The 17,255-nt window shown below is 44.4% G+C and overlaps 1 protein-coding gene across 37 annotated transcripts in view; it reads right to left on the reverse strand.

Annotated features, from left to right (window-relative positions):
- Positions 1-9,838: 9,838 nt before the first annotated feature.
- The window catches only part of Cacna1c (calcium voltage-gated channel subunit alpha1 C), a 551,969-nt gene continuing 544,552 nt past the window's right edge, over positions 9,839-17,255 (reverse strand). For all 37 annotated transcript variants that reach the window (XM_013110334.3, XM_040739165.1, XM_040739170.1 and 34 more), the window contains one exon: positions 9,839-16,643. In XM_013110334.3, coding sequence (XP_012965788.1) covers positions 16,341-16,643 — 303 coding nt within the window. In that variant the 3' untranslated portion in view covers positions 9,839-16,340. The remainder of the gene's footprint in view (positions 16,644-17,255) is intronic.

The raw sequence follows: 17,255 nt of genomic DNA on the forward strand, positions 1-17,255 counted from the left end.
CAGTTCTTAAGCAGTTGTGGCTGAGGTATCCTGTGTTCTCTTTGCCAGTGATTTAGCTCTTTGCTGACCTTGGCCATTTTCCTCCTGAATGTCCTATATATGATGCTGTACTTCTTACTACACTTGCTTGGCATAAGTTATCAGTTTATGCAAAACCTCCTGGTCTTAGCTATTGATTTTGTCCTTTTTCATCTCTTGTCCTCTCTGAAACCTCACCATTCCAGACTCTTATTCCTACTGGTTCAGATCATGACACCAAGGTCCTCCCAAGTTAGAAGGGAAGTCACAGTATTCTGAAACAGCCCTAGAGTGTCCTTTTATTGACTTCCATGGATAAGACAGCAGCCACATGCAGAAGGTCATACAATCCATCTTTAATTTTTCTTAGAACGGAGGCCAGATCACCTGTGTTTGATGACTTCCTTAACTGATTCCATAGCCAAATGACAACTTCTAGGTAGGTGAAACACAAGCTTGTCTCATGATGTTGTGGCCTTCTTCCCCAGCCACCACCCAATCCCCTGTACCATTTGTCACACTTTTCTTCCTTTTTCAATCTCTCTCCAAGATGTTGACAACTTTTGTCCCATTGTCCACTGAGTTTTTGTTTTTATTATACTCTCAGACCCTGTACATTTACTCTATGGAGTGACAGAAACATTAAGTTTTCTGTCCTATTGACCTTTGCATTTTATCAGGAATCAAAGTCCAATGCTAGTGTTTCCCAACATTTTCTATAGAAGAACTTCCCTAGAAACTTGTCTAAAAAGTAGATTCAGTAGACCTGGGTATCCAGGTATGGAGGAACCAGGAGTAGTATGGGGTAATTTTGTTTTGTTTTTTAATTGGGTCTCCCTCTGTAACCCAGGCTGCCATTAAACTTTTGGGACACTTGTCCTGTCTCAGTTTCGGGAGTGCTAGAACTTCAGACAGCCACCACCATACTTGGTCCCTCTGCTGTATAATCATTTACTACGAGATTGGTACATTCCATTTTGCAGGAAAGCTCAATAAAACAGGAAGCAGCCAACTCAAAATAGCTTTAGGAAGTTCCTGAAACTGGCAAGATTCACTAGTCTCTTCTCTCCTCAAGTGTGTGCAAACAGAAGACTGCTCAGAGTCACTCTCATACAAGCCAAGCCGCAAAGGTAGACTCATCTAAGCCCAGCTGCAAAGGTTCTCGGACAACCTCAGCCACTTGGAAGAAGCGGAGGTCGGCTGAACCACCTAGAACAAAGACCACCCTGCGGCCTGGAAGACCGCAGACCTGCTGAAGCTTCCAGAACTTTCTAACCCCTTTGAGTAACCTGCAGGCTGTGCAGTGTGATCAGGGTTCCCAGCTTTTGTGAGCTGTCACCCATGCTGGAATGGGCTGTGGTAGCATACTCTTCTGTTCCTGTAAAGTAGCCCTTGACCCATATTCCTATAAGGAACTCCAATAAACCCATTGGTTCACCAAGGCAGACTTGGATGGTATTCATGGGCACCCCATCTAGAATGAGATGTGTGTATTGTGTCTCCTTAGGAAAAGTCTGTTACACAACAGTTTGGAATTAGTGTTGTAATCAAGAACTACTACAGATTGTTTTGCCAGGTTTTGAGAATAAGACCTTATGTTAAATGAAGGAGACACAGCGGCTGCAATTGTATGTGTCAACTGTAAAAGATGTTTTACTGGGTGTTCAGAACCATGGCACACAGATAATCCCACATAACTATGTTAACAATGTCTCTGACTTCAGCTTCACATTATATAGTATGTTGCTGAGTATTATTGAAGCAGTCTATATAGCTGACAGGATTATATAGATATTGATATATTGAAGCTTCTCAAAAGAGTTGAGTCTTAGCTGGGGAACCTGCATGGGACTGAACTGGGCCCTCTGAGTGTGGCTGACAGTTGTGTGGCTTGGGCAGTCTATGAGGTCACTGGCAGTGGGACCAGGATTTATCCTTAGTGCTTGAACTGGCTTTTTGGAGCCCATTCCCTACGGAGGGATACCTAGTTCAGCCTAGATATGGGGGGAAGGGGCACTTGGTTCTTCTTCAAAGTGATGTGCCGGACTTTATTGACTCCCCATAGGAAGACTTACCCTCTCTGAGGAGTGGACAGATTGGGGTGGGGGAAAGGTGGGGAGAGTGGGAGGGGAGGGAGTGGTAACTGGGATTGGTGTGTAAAATGAGAAAAGGTTGTTTTAAAATTAAAAAATCATGTCAAAAAAGAAGAGTCACCTTTCTTCTGGTGGGATTCCATGGGAAATTATATATTTGCAATTATGGCCAATTATAAATATAAGTATTGTTTTATTATGAGACATTGTCCAATAATATACAACAAAGAGTTTTGTAAAAAGCCACATGGTTTATGGTCTTCTACTTGCCCTTTGTTTGTTTATTTGTTTGTTTCTTCAAGACAGGGTTTCTATGTGTAACAGCCCTGGCTGTCCCAGAATTCACTCTGTAAACCAGGCTGGCCTTGAACTCACAGAGATCCGCCTGCCTCTGCCTCCAGAGTGCTGGGATTAAAGGTGTGCGCCACCACCACCCAGCTTACTTTGACACTCTTCACAGCTCTTGAGCACATGTGCCTGTGAAGAAGGAGGCATGGAGACACTGCTGAGCTCATTCACCATAGGACAATAATATGGAATCCATATGATAAGAGTAGGAGCGAAGAATTGCAGGATAGGAATACATATATAGGGAGAATGCTTGTTTCAGCTTACTATATGGAGGAGAGAAACAGTATGAAAGAATTTCACATGTCATATACATACAACGTGTTCTACACAGCAATTCAGCCCATTAGTAAATGTGGCCTGACTAGTAATGAACGCTCTGGTCATTCAGATCAGTAACTATTGGGGGATATGGGGAGAACTGGGCAGAAGTAGAGGTCATAGAGGAACAGGGGCGGTTGCCTATACATGTCTAACACCCATTATACAGAAGAGTGGTCCTACATGCAAGGTGGGTGGCCTTCATTTTGATGACACACTTCCACAGTTACACTGAATTTCTGACTAGAGTTTTACTTATTTCCTTTCTCCCACTCAAAAGAGTAAGTTCATCTATTCTAGTTGATTAAAAATACAATTTTAGTTTTATTGGTGTGTTTTTTCTTTTTCTTTTTCTTTTGTTTTTGAGACAGGGTTTCTCATGTAACAGTCCTAGCTGTACTGGAACTAACTCTGTAGACCAGGCTGGCCTCAAACTCACAGAGATCCACCTGCTTCTACCACCTGAGTGCTGAGATTAGAGGCGTGTGCCACCACCACCCACAGTGTTAGTATTTGAATGCTTATTGGCAACTTGCAACTACTTACAACTGATGGTTCTCCACCAGTGTGTGGTGATCCTATAGGCTGGGGTTTGGCGAGCTTACCTCTACTGTACCTGTTGCAGAGGTAAGCCTCAAATTTAGTCAATTCCATGCTCCTTTGTTCAGCCCCAGAACTGTTTATTTCTGAGATCAGGCCTGAGCAGTGGAGAAGGTTGAGAAGGTTTTGGAGGATAGAGGACAGTTGACTGATAACCTGCAATTCTCCAAATAGTCTTCATTGTCAATGGGGAGAAGGGATAATTTCTCCCATGCTTGTAATTATATTCAAATTATTTCACATGTATTTCTTGGACTGTGATAAAATAGTCACAGCATCAAATTGACAACTTTAACAAGTTTTAGTCAGATAGTTCAATAATATTAATACACTCATAGTCTTTACAACCATCACCATAGTCTTGACCAGAAATCCACAGCTCACAAAACAGAACCTTCATACCTTCATACCCTGCTTGCCTTCTCTTCAGCTCCTGGCAACCACCACTGCCTGCCTCTGACTTCTAGTCATGCAGCGTAGAGTGGAACCATAGCGTGTGTCTAATGAAGGCTGATTTCTCTTAGCCTTGTGTCTTCGAGGCTCTTCTGTTCTGCAGCGTGTGTCAGAATGTCCTGTCTTTCTAAGGCCAAATGATGTGAGGCTTCCTGCAGGCACTGGATTTTATGCTTCCATTCCTCAGTTGTCAGGCAGGTGGGCCTCTTCCTTGCTTTAGCTATTATGAACAACTGAGATTCTGCTTTCAATTATTTGGATGTATCTAGAAATAGAATCAGTTGGTCACACGGCAGCTTTGTGCTTGACTGCTTGAGAAGCTGTCATTTTCCACTGCGTTGCACATTTGTCACAGTTTCTCTACACCCCAGACAACTCTCCTCCTGCTCCTTCTACTCTGCCTTCCAGACATCCTAATGGGTGGCTTTAGGTTGTCTTTGCAAAACTGATTAGTAATTTGGGTTATTTTCTTTTGTGCTTATTGGAAACACACACACAAATTTGGAAAAACTTTCCGAGTTCTTTGCCAACTTATATAATTTTTATCAGTTATTTGTTTTTTGTTATTGATTATTAGCTCCCTCCATGTTCTGAATATTAATAACTTATCATTTATTTATTTATTTGGAGACAGGATGTTTCTCTGTAGCCTTGGCTGTCCTGGAACTCTCTCTGTAGAACATGCTGGCCTCAAACTCAGAAATCTACCTGCCTCTGCCTCCTGAGTGCTGGGATAACAGGTGTACCCACTGCCCAGCTTATTAATTACTGATTTACAAATATTTTTCCACTCTCTAGATTTCCTTTTACATTTTTTCTAGGTAAGACCTCACATGTATCCTTCGGACTTTAGGCTTGGAATTCTGCTACCCCAGCCTTCTGAATGCTGGACTCACAGACAGGAACCCACACACATGGCAAGGCACCTTTGTTCTAAGGTTTCTTGAAGTCCAATTAGTAGGAAACTTTTTTATTTTTTATCAATTCCTTTGGTGTCACATCAAAAAGGATCATTGCCTAATCCACTGTCAAAACTATGTTTCTTTATATTTGATTCTAAAATATTTTATATTTTTAGCGCTTATGTTTATGCTCTTGATTCAGTTTTTGTATGTTGTATTAACTAAGGATATAACTTCATTCTTTTCCACGTGGACATCTGATTTTCTAAGATCTATCAGTTGAAAATACGACATTTCCTCCAAAGAATGGTCTTCAGTGCTGCTCAAAACTGACTTGCCATGTGTATGAGGGATTATTTCTGCAATCTGTATACCACCCCATTGGTACAGGTCTTAGTTAGGGTTTCTGCTGCTGGGACAAAACACAATGACCAAAAAAGAAAGTTGGGGAGGAAAGGGTTTATCAGGCTTACACATCAGCATTGCTGTTCATCACCAAAGGAAGTCAGGACAGAACTCAAGGAGGGCAGGATCCTGGAGGCAGAAGCTGATGCAGAGGTCATGGAGGGGTGCTGCTTACTGGCTTGCTCAGCCTGCTTTCTTATAGAACCCAGGACCACTAGCCCAGGGGTGGCACCAATAACCATGGGCTGGGCCCTCCTCCACTGATCACTAATTAAGAAAATGCCTTATAGCATGGATCTCAAGGAGGCATTTCCTCAGCTGAGGCTCCTTTCTCTGATGACTCTCGATTGTGTCAAATTGACACAGAAAACCAGCCAGTACAGTTTTTACATTTGTGTTTAACCTAGTGTTCTACAACCTTACTGTTTTCTAGGTTTTGAAGTGAAGAACCATGAAGCTGCAGCGGTGCTCCTGTTTTTCAGGATTGTTTTGAATATTTGGATTTCTTTATAGTTTCCTATAAATTTTAGAGTGGATTTTCTATTTTGGCAGGAAGCGTGATTGAGAGTTTGATAGGAACTGTATGGAGTTTTGTGACTGCTTTGAGTAGTTTTGACATCTTATCTATGAATGTGAAATGTGTTTCTTTTTATGCTTTTTCATTTGGAAATACTTTGTAGTTTCTCTTGTATAAATTTATTTTTTAACCTCCTTGGTTAAATTAATTCCTAAGTATTTCATTCTTTTTGATGCCATGGTTTAGTAAAGGTTGCCTGAGGATTCAGAAAGCAAAGTCAGCCACAAGTCACAGAAGGCATGCACATACCTTTAGTCCCAGCAGCCAGATTCTAGGAGGTGGCGGTACACATCTTTAATCCTAGGACTAAGGATTAAGAGGTAGATGAATCTCTGTGAGTCCAAGGTCGCAGATCTACAAAAGATTGATCCAGTCCCAAAGAAAAACAGCTCACACAAAGATGATCTCAGTACCTGGGATCACATGCCTTTAATCCCAGCATTGGGGAGGTATATAAGACAGGAGCAAGGTTGAGAATAGGGCCGGGTAACACAAATAAATAAATGAATGATCCAGAGACTGATATTGAGGCTCAATCTTCAAACTGAGTATCAGAAAAGCAAAGCAGCTGGCCACTAGCTTCTTACTCTACCTCAGGCTGAATGTGCTGATCCTGTCTCCACGAGCTCTCCTCACTGTGGCTGGAGAACGAATGCCTCTCTGAGACCTTGTTTCTGTCCTATATACTTTCCTAATGTTGGAATTAAAGGTGTGAGCTATCATTCTCTTTTAGATGGATTCACTCTTGTGTAGATCTGGGTGACCTTGGACCCACAGAGATAGATCCATCTACCTCTTAATCCCGAGTCCTAGGATTAAAGGTGTGTACTACCACCTCCTAGCTTCTGGCTGCTGGGATTAAAGGTGTGTTCCTGGCTTCTATGACTTGCGAATGATTTTGCTTTCTGAATCCTCGGGCAAGCTTTAATAAATCATAAATAATGTATCACCACAGGTACGCCCAACCTCTGTTAGAGGTAAGAGCTCTCTGGTAGCTTGGCTGCTTTGCTTCTCTGACCTTCAGCTTGAACCCCAATATCTGTCTCTGGATCTTTTGTTTTATCATGCAACAGTTTTCATAATTTTGTTTCCATATTGCTCATTGTTAGTTTATATAAATGTAACTAATGTGGTGGTGTAGTTCAGTCATCCAGCACTTGCCTAGTATGTATAAAGCTGTGGATTTTCTACTCCCAACACCAAGGAAACAAAGAAATGCAACTGAGTTTTGTGTGTTTTGTTTTCTGCTATTTTTCTAAACTCACGTATTAGTCTAGCTTTCTTTAGGTGTGGAATCTTTAAGGGTTCCTACATATCCCATGAAAAGAGATGATTTTTATGTCATACTCTGTTACTTGATGCTCTTACTCTGGCTGGAACTTACAGTACTGTTTTGAGTAGATGTGGCAGAGGTGGGCATCCTTGCCTTGCTCCTGATCTTAGAGGAAAGAATTCACCTTTGCCATTGAGTGTGCATGTATACTGTGGGCTTTTTTTGCAAGGCTTTTTATTATATCAAGTTAGTCTGTTTTAATAATGCAGTATTTTTAATAGTTCTTTGAGAATTTCATACACTCATATGATGCATTTTGGTCAGATTCACCCTCATTCCTCCCCATAACTCTTTCCAGTTTATGTAGTTAAAAGTTTTTACATGTCACTGATGTCCTCAGAGACACATGGCTCAGTTTCATTTATCATCTTTTCTTTCTTTCCTTTTTTTTTTTTTTGAGAGGATTTCACTTTGTAGTTCTGATTGTCCTGGAACTCTAAGGAATATGTATGCCTTTGCCTCCTGAGTGCTGGAATTAAAGGTGTGCAGCACCATGCCCAGCTTAAATTTTTAAATTTAGTATACACAATTGTGGGCTTCATTTGTTTCTGTTGTTTCTTCCATCCCATAATTTTTCCTATTCCTTCACTCTCCCTTGATCACACATCCTCAGTAGCCTCCATTCTGCTTTTGGGACACATATTTCTGGTTGCACACTCTTTCCAAGACCTCTTTTTACTCTTACTAGTTTCATAGCCTATACCTGTAATCACCCCTGCCTGCCATACAAGTATAATAGACATTACAGGCTAGGACAGTTGTCTCAACCTGGGGTTGAATGACCTTTTCCCAGGGATCCCCTATGACCATCAGAAAACACAGATATTTACATTACAATTCACAAAAGTAGAAAATTATAGTTATGAAGTAGCAGTGAAAGTAATTTTATGATTGGGGTTGCTATAACTGAGGAACTGTACTAAAGAGTCACAGTACTAGGAAGGTTAAGAACCACCGGGCTAGGACCTGTACAGATAGACATGTGGTTTTTGTTGTTATTATTGTTGTTTTGTCTTTTTGAGTAATTAATATAAGACTTTCCAGATCCATCCATTTCATTGAAATTTTCATATTTTTATTTTTAATTACAGCTGAATACAATTACATTATGTGTATATGTATCACATTTTCCTTATCTACTCATGGGCATTTAGGCTGATTTCATTTCCTCTTCTATTGTGAATAGTGTAACAATAAACACGGATATGCAAGTATCTGTATAGTCGGAGAGACTCATTTTGATATATGTCCAGGAGTGGTATAGCTGGATCATATGGAAGTCTGTTTTTTGTTTTGTTTTGTTTTGTTGGTTTTTATGAGACAGGGTTTCTCTGTATTGTTTTGGAGGCTGTCGGTCCAGCCTAGCCTCGAACTCACAGAGATCCGCCTGCCTCTGCCTCCCGAGTGCTGGGATTAAAGGCGTGCGCCACCACCGCCCGGCTTATTCAGAGATGGTATGTTGAATTTTTTTCTTTTGAATGAGTCATAATTGCCTATTTCTTTGTATGTTTTGTGACTTCTTGTTGCACAATAGACAGTTGAATCTAAAAATGTGGTGATTCTGGAAATCAGGTGTCCCCTTCCCCACATTTCTTTCCTAGTGGGGTGTGGTTGGCAAGGTCTCTCTGTAGTTTAGGCTGGCCTGGAACTAATGATGTAGGCCAGACTAACCTCAAACTCATTGACACCCTCCTGCCTCAGCTTCCCTCAGTGTTGGGATTATAAACCTATAAGGAAGAAGGGTAAGTCCCCCACCCAGAAATGAGTCTGATGAGCACAATGTATGAACTTAGGCTTTCTTGCATCTTTTCTGAGGTCAACCTTTCCCAGGATATGGGCAATCACTTTTCAACATTCCTAACCTAAATAGTTGCTTTTGAGTCTAGTTTCCAAAAGGAGAAAAAAGGGAAAGAGGGATGGAAGAGGGTGCTGGCCCTTTAAATCTAAGAAGTCACTTCAGTTGGATGGGGTAGTAGCTTTCAGTGATAGGGGTACAAGGATGATTTCCCGCTTCTGTATTTGCACTTCTGTGGTTAGAAGCAGCAATCTCTGCTGAGTACAGACAGACCTTTGATGTTCAGGATGATTTGCTTTTCCATCTGCTGTGGCTCCACAGGCTCCATCCATGCCAGCTGCTCTGGATGAAGGTTCAGTTGCTGCACCAGGCTGAGTGGGCTGCTGGCATGAAAGCTGAACTTGTCAAAGTTAAGATAAATTGACTGTACAGGCATTCCTCTTTGGGGATTCCCGAGGAGTTATAAGAAGCCAGAGTCCAGCAGAGCAGTCCTTCTCTAGGCAGGAGGCAGGTTCCTGAGCCGCTTCCCCTGACTCCTGGAATCCCTGCAACAATCTGTTTTTCATGGAGGCTATTCTGTAAGCGTTGTGTAAGCCAGTTTACATTGTCATGGTAACCACAGAACCTTGCATTTGATAGCTGCAAAGCCTTGCAATCCTTCCCTAGTATATACCCCTACCCCACTTTATCCAAAATTAATTATTTAGGGGACAGTACTTCTATTTTCTGAGCTAACCATTTCATTTCTCTTATTCTGCTTCCTAATTTGCCTGTGGTCATTTTTGTTGACTCTTTCATAAATGGAAGGACATCTATGTGAGGTCCACTGTGGTCATGAAGTTAGGGATTATGCTGGAGTCACAGTCCCCCATCTTCCCCCGCTTTGAAGGATCCATTGCAAGTAAAATATTGAGGGTTAAATCTCTTTCTGTGGCCTGGAGAAACAGGAGAAAAGGTCAGGTGTGGAGAGGGGAGATACTGATTAAACCAAGATTGACATTGTTAAGAAATTTATTTGCAATTCTTTTTTGCGTTTTTGTTTGTTTTTTAAATAACATCATTCCTTAGATAAAAATGCAATCTTACAGGAATATACAGTAGCGTCTCACACAGAGATGGACCCTGAAGCTCTCCTTGAAGGGTTTCCCTCCTAAATTCCCTGGCCTTGCTCGAGGGGGAGAAGGCGCAGCAGGCAGGGCCTTTGACAACGAGATTATTTGATGATTACAAACTGTACAACAATATTTACAACAGTCAGACTGTGGTGTCGTAGAGCCTGGAGGGGCAGGTGTGGGATGTGCAGGTGTATATGAGTGACACAGAAGCCTGTTCATCTCTCCATGCCTCTCTGGGAACAGCATGGCACATGACACAGGTTTTCTCGGGGACATAAAAGTGGACTGAGTAGACACATGGAGAGGTGGGGGTGACATCAGCTTTATGTGGACCCTTTACATGGAGGGAAGTTTTCCTTAGCAACACTGGCAGATTAAAGTAGAACGGTAGTGTTATGAGAGAGGCCGACATTGCAGCGTTGACTCCTGGGGATCTACCACCCCATTTCTCAACGACTTCTTTCCCCCACAGGCTGTTCTTAACCGCTGTCATCACAGATGTGTGCAACCCAGCTGTTCCCCTGCCATTCAGGCTTTGTTCAGGGCAGTGAGTGAGAAACACGTGTCCAAGCAGGGCAGGGCAGATGGGTGCATGGTCTGGCAGAGAGGTGGATTTCAAGTCTAGGGGATGGGACGCAGATGTGGAAATGTGCTGTGCGGAGAACAGAAAGGTGCCCATAGCTCGTGGGTCGCTGTGACGCCTTCTAAAGCCCTCTGCAGGGACTGCTTGCTTACAAATCACCTGTCCTCAATTCCAGAGAGTTCTCTCCCGCTTTTACCTTTGGTGTAGTTCTCCGTGCTGGGCAGTCTTAGGAGGCAGAGGCTGTTTCAAAATAAAAGCTAACGTGCTTGTCCAGCATGCACAAGGAAGGCCCTTGGTTCAACCCCCAGTACCGTCACACTGCTCCCCAAAAATGGAAAATGGAATCCCCCTCTGATTCCCTATAGTCTCTGTCTCCCCAAACTGTCTGTGAAGTGACCCTGCTGAGTGGTGCACGAGGGAAATTTTAGGTGGCAAATTTGCAATAATTGAGTCATTTATGCTGGAGTGAGTGGCATGTCATCTGTTCTGTAATCTTTATACAACAAATCACTTAGATTCTGGGAAACTGGGGTGAATAGGATTTCCCATGGGGATGAGTGGTTATATCTCCAAAGCAGTGAGCTTCTGAGACAGTTTGGCTCTGGTGATACGACATTTCACATTTTCATTGTATTTTTCCTGGCCTGTCTTCCTTAAAGCTAGTAGAGACCTAAGAGAAACGCAACAGGAAAATCTCAGTGCAGACTTTACTCTCAGATTTGAATGATTTGCAATGCTTGATGTATCCAGCTGCGTTCTGCAACTCCCTTCCAGAGATATGTTAGCAGGTCTTCCTCACATAACCAGGAAGATCAGGTTTTTATCGTATATTATATGGAACCAAACCTCTTAAGATGGTTGGGGGAAAAGGGCGGGTTTAAGAGTGGTAGTAACATTCACTGTAGATAAATAAAATTGTCACCATTTTCACCCATGGAAATTGTTCTAGCTTCTTCCATATGTTCCTCTTCAAAGGTGTTCAGTGTTTTTTCATTATAATAAGACATCATCTACAAATGTGCTGGGTCACAGCCATAGCTGTTCTGGGACACAGAGTCACAAACTGAACAGGCTGAACATACCTACTACGGTCCTCCTTTTATGTGGGAAAAAAAATCACAATGTGGCCATCACCTCAGCACTTGTGCCTTAGGTGTGTGTGTGTGTGTGTGTGTGTGTGTGTGTGTGTGTGTGTGTGTACTGCCTCCCTAAGGATGTGAAGATATGGCATAAAAAAACACTGTTAAGAATCTGCAAATGGTTTCTTTCACCTTTGTGTTCCATTCACTGGGTTTGCAGAGGAGGGAAAGGGGAAGAGGAAGAAAAGAAGGAGGAGGAGCAGGAGGAGGAGGAGGAAGAGAAAGAGTGAAATGCTAAAGGCAGGAAGGTACCTGTCACTGACATCATAGGAAGGGTGCTTTTCCCCTCATAGCCTTCCAGAACGCCTCTCCCCACGTCAGCTGCTGTAGAACATGGACTTTGGTGAGGGAACCCAAGTTCCCCCAATGACTTTCCCATCAGCAAATTCTTTGGCCAGATGCGGTGGAGGGGCCTCACTTGTCCAGGTAAGGACCAGCCACATTTCTCTAGCTAGGTTGATTTAGCTGGAAAAACACCTAGGATAGGAATTTATTTTTCACAAAGCAGATTATGGCGCCATCAGCCTTTGCTAAGGGTGGACCACACAGAAGCTGCTTTCCATACGATGACACAGATAGGGTCAGGACATGCCCTTTCCTCATCCTACACCCTCTAGTTCTCTCTGTGCTGACACCTGCTTCAGAGGCACGGCTTTGCTGAAGAACAGAGTCAATCAGGGCACTTACAGCAAGTTTTGGCTTCCCTGAGCTCTGAGTAGCTCTTCTGAAAGCCAGACAATCCTTCCTCAGGTCCTAGCTAAATTGTTTCTAGCTACCGAGTGAGGGCATTTCTGTCACTCAAGGTCTCAGGGTTGAGGGGCCATCCTTCCCTGCTTGACAACATTTGAAATGTGGTATGAGAAGACTAAAAGCCCTGATGACCAGATGTGACTCCATGCTTGACCTCGATTCTTGCTCTCTTGGTCTGCTCTCGTGAGCAATGGAGTGTGTCTCCTGGCCTCTGTACAACAGACACTTTCCTTCTACTGACTTCAAGGGTTCTCAGAAATGTGTTGATTTGGGCAAAGGAAGGACTGCCTGTTGTTAGGGTCTCTGGAGCTCTGGATGGCTGAGAACTGTGAGAAAGAAACAGACCTTCTCTTCATAGTACCCAAAATTTTAACCAGAGTACCAGAGGGAGGTAAAAGGCAGACTCTCAGATTCCTAGACAGGCTAAGAAAGATGGGAACCATGATTAGCAGGGAAGAGATTTACAAATCAAACAAGGACTAGGAAAGTATCTCTCTTTTAACTTGAAGATATGAAGAACCTGAAGATATGAAGAACCTTCTAGGACCAGGCAGAAAGGAACCAATTGGACTTTGTATAATATGGCCTCACACATGAAAAGATTGGAAATAAAAGAGAAAGTTAGTCATAGGACAGATGTTAAGTACATGGCCTATGCTCCTTCATGTCTCTTTGGTCCCCAGCTGCAGCCTAATTTCCCTGCTATGCAGGGACTCTCAGGCTTACAGAAGGTCTGATAATCGTTCAAAACAGTCACTGGGAAAATTCCATGTTGGCTGGAGAGCAGATAGTCTGGTGTGGATGTTCACTGGTTTTCCTACACACTGTTCCCCTCTGTCCTGGTGACAGGCAGCATATGCCAAATCAGGTGGCCATGAAGCCAAGTGTGAAAGACCCACTGACCACTGAACCTCCCTCCCTTCCTTCTGGCAACAAAGGGCAAGGGGCCCATCATCCCTGATGATGCCATTCTTGTAGGGTGCAGTGTATGAGTGAACGGCTACTCTGGCTTTCTTGGCCATCAAGGAGAAGGCTGCCTGGGGGTATGACTGGTATAGGGGGGTTCGGGGAACTACACTGGACAGAGTCCTGGCAGGAGCTTGGCCTGTAGCTTATGTCATTGTTCAGTAGAATCTGACAGTGCAGATTTCCAAAGGAAATGCAAGGCAGCACGAGGAGACTGAGCATGCAGAGTATGCATGTTTGTGTGTAGTAGCACGCTTCCCTAGGGTCAGATGCGTGAAGGAACCACACAGCCAATCGGAGGGCTCCCCTCTCCATCGTCACTACAGTCATATCAACACAGTCGTAGAACTTTGTGGAAACAAGTCAAAGGTTGCCATCTACTCTACATATCTAGAAGCTGTCACTGGTACTGCAAAGGGTGCATAAACACCAGGTCAATGGCACAGGGAAATCCAAAGGGAAAGCTGTTTCTAGACTCTGGTTAACCTGTGCACACTGGGCACCAATCTCTGCATTTTCATGAAACAGACCATGAGAGCAGATTCATCTTCGCTGAAGAACACCCTTGCTGGAATTTCTAGCAGATTCTCACATAATCTCCCCAAAAGACTGTTAGGACAGTGGGATGGGAAGATATTCCGTACCTACGTAAAATCTGGGTGAATGGTTGAGTCTCATTTTCCTTAGCCCTTCCTTTTCAACCATTCCTGTTAAGACGCAACTGAAGGACCTGGTGCTGATTGTAAGGGTTGCTGAAGGCAGACACAGAGGAGCCTGAGTAAAAGCCTCACACAGCCTGTTCCTTTCATCCCTATGAGATCCTGATGCCCCTGCCTCTTCTCCCCTTCCTGCTGTGGAAGCAGAGGATGAGTAGCTTCTAGAGGGACCGCACTTCCATCCTGTCCCCTTTCTGCAGGCATGGCTACGGCTGTCTGCGTTTGGGTAGACCATGTGTCAAAGCTGAATCTGTCCTACCACTGGCCCAGTCTGGAAGTCACCTCATCCTCTCAGTTGGGACACGTGCTGTGGGAGTGCTTCAGAAAGCCAGTCACCTCAACAGGAGCATCCCGGACAAGTATTCACAGAGAGGGCGGAAGGCAGCAAGTGAGGATCTGGGTGAAACATGCCCTGATCTTGCAAAGCAAGATGTAGCATGGACTGTCTTACCACCTGGTTTTGGAAAGATATTGAGGGAAATGGAAACAAAACACAGGACATGCAAAATGGTAACCCCAGACCTGCCAGTGGAGAGCAGAGTGAGGAGTGACATCAGGGATACCTTTGTTAACTTTGCAAACGAAAGAAAACCATCTCCTCCCCAACCACATGTAGAAACAGCACTTACGAGTTCAAAGGTAAAGCTTGTCACACTCCAAATACAAAATGATTTACTTTACATGCAGCAAAATATACAAGAAGTGAATTTTAAAACAAACTTAAGTCATTATATTTGCTTGGCACAATTGCAATTCAGTTTTTAAAAAAATATTTGAAAAATACTGAAACTGACCTGAATTCAAGTATAACAGTTTCTTCAACAGAAACATTATCAATGCAATAAAACATTACACAGAATATATCGAAGCAAAATGTCTTCTTGAGTTTTTCCCTTAAATTTTGTGTTTTTTTAAAATAGAATTTTAATGCTGACACAACTCACAATCGTATTTTAAAATGGATATTATTGCATTGCTTTTGCATATCTCGTGGGACAGGAAATGCAGTTACCGAGTCTCGTTTCAGAAGCAGAAGCAGAGACAGTGATTTGTTTTTGCTTTCGAACAGCCCCAGATTCAGAGCTCCCTGCAGTCAAACCGGAATGGGGATCTACGGACTTTTGTGCAGGGGTGGAGGTGTGGGGGGTTAATGGGGTGCTCACGCACCATGTGGGTGCACACACGCACAGACAACCCACTATGGACACTCGTGTGACACACAGATGATCATACATCCTCTCTCTTGAAACCTATCCATACGCCCAGCTTAGAACGGAGCCCAGCTCAACGACCCAGGCGTGCAATAGCTTATCTAACTGCCTGTTACCTGCAGATTGTGACGCTCAACCCAACCAGAAAGAAAGGCGGAAAAAGGTGCTGTTACTTAAGGAAATTTCGACAAGTTACTGGGCATACGCAGAGCAGGTAAACCTGCCTGTGGTGATATTGAGCCCTCGCTCCATGGGTGGAAAAGGAGGGGTGGGGGAGAAAACCGCACCATTTAAAGAATATAATAAAAACCAAATCCGACTTAAATAACGCAAATGTGGAAACAGTGAGGCTGCACAACTGTAAACGCTCTTCTTCCTCCCTTCCACGTGGGAAAGCACAGCAAATAAAAAAAATAAAGAAACCAAACCCCAGAAAACCGCAACATGCTAACAAGGACCATCAAACCATGAAACCAAGATTACTAGGCAGCAGCCTGCGCCCCCTGGCCTGGCTGGCTGAGGGCGGGTGGCGTGGTCTGCACTGGCTCTAGCCACCTGCACCTCAGCTCCTGCAGGGGAGGGGTCCCTGAAGGGACCAGGCCTGCACTGCTGGGAACCTTGCAGCCACCTCCCCAGCCCCTGCACGGGGCGCTGGCCCACTCCTGCCACAGATCCCTGGGTCCCTGCTCCATTGAGACGGCCAGGCTCAGACAGAACATGTGCAAATGACTGTTTATACAAGCAAGGGGAAAACACCCTTTTGCTTAGGGGGGTGGGGTCCTTTGGGCGGTGCTGCCGCGGGAAGGTGCTGGAGTCCTGCACCATGGCCTTGGCCTTCTCCCCTGAAAAGCCGACTCCGCACACCGCCCAGCTCTGAGGCTTGTCCTGACAGCAGTGAATGAAGACGCTGTTCCGGTTACCTCCAGGTCACGAGAACAGTGAGGCACTTCTGAAACGAACCCATTAGGAACATTGAAACGAATAAAAAACACCCGCGTCTCGCCAGCCCTGTGGACTACAGGTTGCTGACGTAGGCCCTGCTGTCCGGGAGCGCCTCCTCGCTCCGGCCTCGCCCCAGGTCATATGCGCAGCTCTCGTCCTCTGGGACCACAGCCCTGTCCTGCCCCGGGTCCCTGCAGTTCACAAAAGGTAAGAGGGTGCCGTTGGGGCTCTGCTGGGCGCCCCCACTGAGGATGTTGTCTGCCGCATTCTCCATCTCCTCTATTGTCATGTCACAGGCGTCAGCCAGCTCCTGGGTGGTGACCTCGATGAATTTGGGATCTTGAGCAAACTGTCCCAGTCCTTCTGAAATCAAGACCTGGAAAGGCGGGGCAAGAAGACAGAAGAGGGGCGTGGTCACTGGAGTTCAAAGTTCCCTAAGGATGAAGTCGCAGGCTGCTGCAAAGTAGAGCGTCTGTGTGTACATAACATGTGCTTGTGGGTATGTGTGTATGGATGCATGCATGTGTGAATGTGTATAAAAGTGTGTATGTGTGTGGGGTGTGTCTGCATGTTTGTGTGTCTGTATTTGTGTGCTAAGAGGGTCACTCACAGGAGAGTAGAGATGGGGTGTGGACCAAATGAAGTGGGCATAAACAGATCAGAGGACGGTTCAAACAATATCCTATCACCAAATGAGGAGGAACTTGCAGAGGGGCTGTGGAACCTGCTCTGCTTCTCCGCGGGTAGGTCTTAGCCTGCCTCCTTTCCTTTTCTCCCCTGTGGCCCCCAAGCCATCTTTCATATTGTCCTTTCCAAGAAGCCTTCGCTTTCATATGGTGTTAACCACCGCCCCCACCCCTGGTCAGCTGCCTGTAGCTCCAGGGTTCCTTGTGTAGCATGCATGCCCTGCTTTTGTTTGGGAGGGCTGCAGGTGACCATCTTGTGTCCGCCCTCCTGCTGGCTGCTTTAGTGACTAGCTGAAGGACAA

Source organism: Mesocricetus auratus, unplaced genomic scaffold, assembly GCF_017639785.1.
Source record: "Mesocricetus auratus isolate SY011 unplaced genomic scaffold, BCM_Maur_2.0 Super-Scaffold_100676, whole genome shotgun sequence".
Lineage (NCBI taxonomy): Eukaryota > Metazoa > Chordata > Mammalia > Rodentia > Cricetidae > Mesocricetus > Mesocricetus auratus.